The sequence below is a fragment of the Alligator mississippiensis genome, chromosome 1 (genome assembly GCF_030867095.1).
Source record: "Alligator mississippiensis isolate rAllMis1 chromosome 1, rAllMis1, whole genome shotgun sequence".
NCBI classification, from domain to species: Eukaryota; Metazoa; Chordata; order Crocodylia; family Alligatoridae; genus Alligator; species Alligator mississippiensis.
Window position 1 is genome coordinate 227,237,324 of NC_081824.1, and position 8,460 is coordinate 227,245,783.

At 45.8% G+C, this 8,460-nt stretch overlaps 1 protein-coding gene across 1 annotated transcript; it reads left to right on the top strand.

Moving 5' to 3' along the window:
• The first annotated feature begins 817 nt into the window (after nt 1-817).
• CD93 (CD93 molecule) lies at nt 818-8,166 on the top strand. The gene has a single exon (XM_059720241.1). It carries the CDS (start codon nt 977-979, stop codon nt 2,522-2,524), a length of 1,548 nt encoding a protein of 515 aa, XP_059576224.1. The 5' UTR covers nt 818-976; the 3' UTR covers nt 2,525-8,166.
• Nucleotides 8,167-8,460: the final 294 nt, after the last annotated feature.

An 8,460-nucleotide genomic window follows, 5' to 3' on the forward strand; every position in this document is an offset into this window, starting at 1 on the left:
TGGAAAGAATCCCACTGATGTCATTGGTTTTGGACCAGCCTCCCACTGAAATGATGATACAACTGGCCACCGAACCTCTGCAAAGACCATTAGCTTGGAATATCAATGAAATATCCTCCATCTGCCCAGCACACGCATTTGCAGTTCAATGTTTTCTATTTTTTTGTTTGTTTCTGAAGCAATGTTTTTTTTTTAATGATTAAAAGGCAGTCTGGGCTGCATTTTGGAAACTCCATTACTGCAGGACTTGGTTATCACCCTTAAACAATTTGGCTTCATGTTTACAATTCAGACATTCTCACGACCCAATTTCTATTTAAGGACTTGTCCATCTATTTAAAGCAGAGGGAAAAATGCACTTGAAATGAATAGTGCGGATGAGATATTGCACCAAATATTCACTTTCTTTTAGAAGCAGCATCAGAATCAGGGATCCCACGACTCCGTTTTTTCTTTTTTTTTCCGTGATAGATGTTTGAAAACTGGAACACCCTTTTAGGGGTTAGAAAAAGTGTCTGACAAATAAATAGCTTAAACCTTTGAAAAACAACACAAGAATGCAGCGTTCCAGCAAGTTTCTCATACCGAGGGAAAGGAGAACAGGGCCAACATAAAGAAAGCCCCTTTAAGATAAAACTTTTAAACTGGAATTAGATGTCTTTTGTTGAAGAAAGGGGAAGTAAAAAACCCAACAACCCTAGATATCTGAAGTTGTGACCAACAAACAGAAAGGATGGAGCCGCCAGTAATAAAAATACACTACAGGAAATTCTAGTCTCCAGCGATAAATAGAAGTCACAACAGCACAGGATGCATGCAGGGCGAGCTCTTTAGGCCAACGGGATATGAAAGGCAAACAGCCTGTCTTCTTTTGTTTTAACATCTGACGCGTGTCCCCTGCAGGTCTGGGCCACGCAGCTGGTTGCTTGGGAGGACAGCACCGATCCTGCCACTCTCCGCCAGACCCACAGCGAGGATGGGCACGGTCCTCTTTGTTCTCTTTGGCCACGGGCTCCTATGGTGGGCACCCTCCTGGGCTGGTGAAGAGGCAGCAGTCCAGTGCTTGGGAACAGCTTGCTACACCGTCCACTGGGGCAAGCACAATTGGGCTGGTGCCCAGGACCAGTGCAAGAGCAACGGGGGCAACCTGGCCAGCGTGAAGAGCCAGGACGAGGCACAGCTGCTTGGTGACCTGCTAGCCCCAGATGAGGTGAGGGCACCGGGGCTGGTGAAGCTGTGGATGGGGCTGCGCCGGGAGAAGGGCAAGTGCTATCAGAGGCACCAGCGCCTCAGGGGCTTCAGCTGGGCCTCCGGAGGGGATGACGCTGACTACAGCAAATGGCACACGGAGCCGCGGGAGACCTGCACGGCCCAGCGCTGCGTCACCCTGCGCCTGGATCTTGCCTCCCGGGACTCCTGGGAGCCCACCTGGACAGACGGCCCCTGCAACGACTTGGGGGTGAGCGGCTACGTGTGCAAGTTCAGCTTCCAGGGCATGTGCCGCCAAGTGGCGCTGGCCGGGCCGGGCTCGGTGACCTACAGCACCCCGTTTGGGGCCGAGAGCGCCGCCCTGCAGGCCGTGCCCTTCGGCTCGCTGGCCACGGTGGAGTGCGGGCCAGGCGGCGAGCAGCCGGGCAGCTTCTTCGTTTGCCAGAAAGGGGACGGGGGTGTCTTCATGTGGAGCAGCCCGGGGCCCCTGTGCGCCGGGCCCGAGGGGGGCTGCGCCTACCGCAACGGGGGCTGCGAGCAGCGCTGCCGGGACCTGCCGGGCGGCGCCGTGAGGTGCTCGTGCGAGCCGGGCCAGCGCTTGGGCGCCGACGGCGTGAGCTGCGCCGCGCCCGACCCCTGCCTCTCGGCGCCCTGCGGCGCCGGCACCTGCGTGGCGGAGCCCGGCGGTTTCCAGTGCCGCTGCCCGCCAGGCTACGCCGCCGCCGCCCCCGCCCCCGCCCCGCCTGCCTGCACCGACCTGGACGAGTGCGCGGCGCGGCCGGCGCCCTGCGAGCGCGGCTGCCGCAACACCCCGGGCGGCTTCTCCTGCACCTGCCCCGCGGGCTGGGCGCTGGCCCGCGACGGCGCCTCCTGCCTGCCCGCCACCACCCCCAGCATCACCCCCGGCACCACCCTCGGCATCACCCCCGGCACCACCCCCGGCATCACCTCCAGCAGCACCCCCGGCATCACCCCCAGCACCACCCCCGGCATCACCTCCAGGATGACGGCCAGCACCAGCCCCGGCAGCACGGCCAGGAGGAGCGCGCTGCCGAGCGGGGCGGCGGGCGGGCGGGATGAACCGGCGCCCAGCCCCGAGGGCGCGGGCCGGGCGGAGGACGGCTCGCGCGTGCTGCTCTACTACCTGGCGGGCAGCCTGGCGCTGCTGCTGCTGCTGCTGGCCTGCGCGCTGCTGGTGGTGGCGCGGCAGCGGCGGCGGCGGGCCGGGGGGCAGCGCGGCAAAGCCCGCAGCGCCGCCGACGGCTACTGCTGGGTGCCCGAGCAGGCGCCGCCTGCGGGCACGCGGCCCCGGTAGAAGCTGGGGCTGGGGGAGGCGCCGGCCCCTGCCCCTGCCCTGGCCTGATGGGGTGGGGACGGCACCGCTTGGGGCCCGGCTGGAGGCAGCCGCAAATGGCCTGCCTGGTGCTCTTGTGCTTGTTGGACGTGCGGGAGCTCGATGCCCCCTGAAAGGCCAGAGCCCTGCTCAGGTACCTCGGCCTGGCTGGAAAGCCGGCCCGCCGCTCTCCGCTCGCCCCTTCTTCTGGGGCGCTGTCCAGGCCCGCTGTCCTTGAAATGGCTTTGTATGTACATACACGCACACATGTGTATATATGCACACATGCGCATGTGTGTAGATGGGTGTGTGTGTATACACACACACATGTATATACACACACATGCATGCATATACACACACATACACATACACACCAATATATGTATGTGTATATATACACACTGTGTGTGTGTATACACATGTGTATGTGCATGTATATACATGTATAGGTGTGTGTGTTTGTATACACACATGTATGGTGTGTGTATACATATATATGCATATGTGTGTGCATATATATACATATATGTATATGTATGCGTGTATACACATAAACACAGATAGATAGATAGATAGATAGATAGATAGATAGATATGTACACAATCCTAACAACACTACCTTTAGAAAGTTACTCATGTACACAAGGATTTTCAGAATTGATCAAAAACAGTTTATATTGTTAAAAACCAATGAACTTCATTGTTTAGCTTGATTATTTTTTTCAAAATAAAAGATAGATCCAGGGGCAAATATTTGCCCTATTGAAATGTGTGTGTATATATATATATATATATATATATATATATATACATATATATATATATATAAAAACATATATATATGTTTTAGCGGCAGCCATATATGTGTGTGTGTACATATTTCATATATATCACGTGTGTGTGTGTGTGTGTATATATATATATATAGTGTGTGTGTGTATGTGTGTGTGTATATATGTGTGTGTGTGCGTGTGTGCGTGTGTGTATAGCTGCAGCTTAAACTTGAATACCAGTCAACCCGTTTGAGAAAATAAGAAACCAAACATTATCCAACTTTGACCTTATTCACACTGGCTGTCTCTAAATCCTAAAGAATCAGACAGAGAACTTTGGGTATGAGCCCTGCCCTGCCCCCCGACTCAGGAAATGGCATTTACTTGTTTGGTTTTAGAAAAAAATGAATGAAAGTCTTTAATTTTTCACTTGATTTTCTCCACTTTCATTTTAAAAATAAACATGTGCAAACACACTTTCCCCCACACAATAGTCCTGTGTAAGTACCAAACAAAATATTTCCTAATTTCCATTAAAAATCTGCATGGGAGCAGTTAATCAGCTGTTTGGATCAAGATCTCAGTCCTGTTCCCATGGAAATCAATGTCAATACTTTTACTGATTTCTATAGGGCAAATATTTGTCCCTGGAACTCTTTTTTATTTTTAGAAAAATAATCACACTGAACCCTGAATTTGTTTTTTTTTAACAATATAAACTTTTTTTAGATGAGAGTCTACAAATACTTGCATATATGATTAACTATGAATTTTATGTTGCTAGGAATGTGTTCAAAATTTCTCACATCCATATCTAGAGGCATCTTGAGAGAGCTATTGAAAATGTGATCTCTCTATACCTGGTATTGCGCACACAAATCACCTGCACGTGCATCAAGGCCCGCACTGAGTTCAGTTGGTAAGGATGTGAGGACTCTTCAGTTAAGTTAAAAGGTGTGAGACAAGTGAACAAGAGAGAAAGTATGAGGGCATAAGGTGAGAAAAAGTATTTGAGGAAGAACTATCTGCTTCTAATTAACAGTTACTTGAAAGGACAGAAGATAATCCCTTTCCATAAACCAAACTAATACCCAAGCCCAGTCTACATCTTCATACGGTTAGGCAGGATTTCCTCATGATTGTCTGTGTGAGAGAAGCCTGTAAATAGTCTAGATTGGACATATTTGTCCTCCCTCCAGCTCCTCTTGGATAGGTTAGAATAGCCCTTGCAGAATTCAGTATCATTCTCTGGCCCTACATGGGTGTGCAGGGCAAGGGGAAGAAACATAGATCTGCTATAACCCCTTGCATGTTGCATGTAAGGCCAGTCACAATCTCAGCCCCAGCTTTTATTGCTGTGAAAGTGGTGAGGAGGAGATGGAACCCTGGCCCTCTCTCCTTTTGCACCAGCCTGATGCAGGGAGCAGGGTTGTTGTTGGGATGCAAATAGTGCCCTTGGTTTCCATGGGGCTCTGTGCGTGAGCAAGGGTCCTGTGATCTCCCCTAAACAGATGCTGCAGCCGACTGTGCCTTCACCTAAATCTACCTCTGTTGCTTTGTGCTTTACTGAATATCAGACTCTTTCAGTTATTCCAAGGGAAGTCACAGAATCCTATAGCTTGAAAAATTAGTCTCAGCAAAGCATCTAAAATAATGGAGAGGGTCAGTCTGGTTTGCCAAGAAGGTGGTCATGGAGCCATAGGTCAAAGAGGTCCTTCTCTATTATACTGATTGAATGTGTCTCTAGGATAAAGAGGGCTTTGTTTACCTTCCTTAACCTAGAAACCTGGCATATCTCCAGTTTAATAGCTTTAGGCTGTTTATAGACAATTGGGGGTATTCTGGGTGTGGAATTATCAGTGGCATGTGTGCACCTCTTTTCACTCTCACACACACATCGGGCTGGATCAAAGGAAAGGAAGGCTTTCCTTTAAATTCATTGAAAGTTGGATCAGGCCCTAATAGGGAAAATATATGAAACTGTCATGTATTTTAGAAAAACAGTATTAGACAGAAATGTGTACCTATGCTAACACACTTTCTTTCGTTAGTACATTTTTTAAAATAGATTGTAAATATTATGTGGGTGATGTGAAATTAAGAGCAGGGAAGCAACAATTAATGTGTTTGTTTTCTTGTGCTGCTGCAAGTGGGTTAAGGAGTACACTTTAAAAATTACTTTCAACAAATTTATCTTGTTAATGTTTGGTGTTGCTAAAAATGAAAGAAATCAATATTTGGTTTGAGGTTTTTTTGAGTATTAGTATATGCACTGTGCTTCTCCTGCCCCCAACATGCTATATAGCTACCAACATATAGTGATTTCTCCCATATCTTTGTAAAAGATTCCCAGTGTAATTACCTTTGATCTGCCTACAGCTTAACATTTTTGGTCCTGTATATTTTGTAGTAAAACATTCCTGCCAAGCTGTGAACACCTGGGGTTTTCTTTCCTCCCTTAACCCCAAGTGATGTATTTATTTTGTAGGATTTACGGGGCCATTCACCACTGTGTTATTCCATTGATATACCAAGCAGAGAGCATATCAAACCTGATAAAGCAAAGGTTTTCAAAAGTGACTGTAATGAGTTAAAGTGCCTCCACTTTTGGGTGGTCAACCTGGAGCCCATGAAAGGAGCCTAATTTTCAGACATTTGGTTGGTCTGCACTTTATAAAAAACAGGTCTTTTTATCTGTGTAGACTGGACACCTCTAAACCTGAGGTGCACCCCAAACATTTTAGAAAATCTTCAGCTTTTGAGCATCTAAGGTAGAGGGCACTGTCTTGGTTTCAAGTCAATGGCCATTTTATCATTTACTTTAGTAGAGTGGAACCAATCCTATATAACTGAAAAATGGTGCTAAAAAGAAAAAAAGTATGTGCTTATGTGCTTTATGTGGGCACAAAGTATTTCTGAAAACCATAGAGCTTTTAATGGAGATGAAATTGTGACAAAAGAGTTAGCTGTGAGCCACAGCCTACATCCTGTTCTTTAGCATGAGGAGGAAAACCCTTTCCTGCTGTTTTTCTTTTTCGTCTATCCATTGTAAAATAAAGAAAACAGGAAAGCATAGCTTCTAGCATCTGTCAATGGGTTTAATGCACTGTACATACTTTCTTTTCTCTATACAATAGTTGAAGGGAGCAGTGTATCCAACACTGGCGTTTTTGGAAGGCTCACAGAAAATGTATATTCTTTTTTTCATTATGACACTGGGCTAGCTGAGCATTTAAGCACATGAGCAACTTAAAACATGCGAGGGAATGTGTTTTCTTCAAGTTACTTGCATGCAAGTGCTATGCTGGATCAGGGCCTATTGCAACAGTCACAGTCACGCCAACATTTTTTGAGAGTCTGGGATTGTCAGACTAACTTTAGCAGAAGACATGGTGTTTTCAGAATGTTTATATCTCAGAGTTTTCCCCCATTCATTTTATGGGCAAGGTGTCTAATTATTTCCGTGTTCTCCCTTTTAATCCAAAAGAAAAGGGAAACTAGAATGTAGAAACATAGCATCATAAAACTGCTGTAAAATGTCAGCTAAGTTATTTATTTGTAAAGGTAAATCTGCCACCCCAAATTCTTGTAATGCTGTGTATATTTTAAATGTTCTGGTTTGTATTGCAGAGGGATTAGAAGTGGAAAATTCCAGTTAGTGAGATCTGCTGAAAATATTAATTGGCTTTGTATCTGGGCTCAAATTTTACTGCTCCTTACCTCACACATGCTTTTGAAGCCAAATTCATTCCTAATGTAGCTACTTTAAACTTAGCGGAGTTGTACCAGGAATGAATTCAGCCCTTGATTTCTTTCTGCTATGAATAAACTACCTTGACTCATTTCTTCCTTTTGAGGGGTTGATCTAATGCCCAGTGAAGTCAGTGGAGAGACTCCCATTGATCTGCATACGCTAGGGCAGATAGCAGTGTCACTGACTAAATGGTGAAAAGAAAGTGTTCTGTTCTCACAGAGCAGCCTTGGGTATAGCCAGAATTCAAGATCTCCCAGAAATCAAGAGCTAAATTCATTCCTGGTATAAGTCCATCAAGGTTAAAGTAGCTACATAAGGAATGAATTTGGCTTCAAGAGCCTGTGTGAGGTAAGGGGCAGTAAAATCTGAGCCCAGATACAAAGCCAATTAACAAAGCAGAGTTAACACTAGTTTTCAGCTGCAAGAAGGCTTCTGCTGAGACTCAGCAGCCAGCAGAAGGCCTTGTCTATACATGCAGAAGGCATGTACAGACAAGCTGCAATGCACGGTTGATGAAGTGGAGGTGTGTGGATCCAGCAGAAGCTGCTGAGGTATGTATGTTTGCTAACAGAAGCCCTTCAGTGTAGACAAGACCTTCCTGCATTTGGCAGAATTGATGGAACTCTGACAGCAGAGAGGAGGGTTCTGCTTCTGCGGAGGAGCTTTGGGTGCAGGCATACTTCTAGTTTTGCCAGCGAAGCTTTGTAGTGTAAATGTGGCTGGATAAGCTAACATGCACAATGCTCTCAAAGCATCAAGTGCTTTGTAAGTGCTAAGTTTTTTTGTTATACCCCTCTTATGAGGGGTTAACACAGTCCTCAGTCTAATGGGAATGACACATGTTGGTGCCTAAATCAGAATACATTCTAAAAAAAAGTCCTGTTCCTTATAATTAACATCCCTTCAACCATGTTCTAATTGTGTATAGTTAGTTGTGATCTTATAATTGCTTTTAAACAAATTTCTTCTTTCTATAACACTAAATAACATTATCCCTGTGGCTACGTCACTGTTTTTGATGAAAGAATGTACTAATAAAATCTCAACAAAACGTGTCATTTGTACTTTTGAAATACACACTGTTAGTATCTGTTTATGTGGTACTTGGTAATTCATGTATTTAAATATTTTTGTCTGAGCCAAAAGAGTACCTTTTGTTTTATTCAAGATTTTAAAGACTTTAAGTCTTGTTTTTAGGGGTAAAAGGCAGGGGAACATGTTTATACTATGTAAGTGCCAGAACTGATTTAACTTTATTAAGTACTGTGACTATTAGTACAGTTGCCAAGTATTTAAGTATTTAGTAAATACATTTAATCCATAACACTTTGCTAAATATTTCTTAAAATAGAATACTGAATGGCTCAGGGCATCATCATCATGAAGTA

Excerpts from the sequence above, each read along its gene's own strand:
- CD93 (XM_059720241.1), top strand. The coding sequence starts at position 977 with ATGGGCACGGTCCTCTTTGTTCTCTTTGGCCACGGGCTCCTATGGTGG.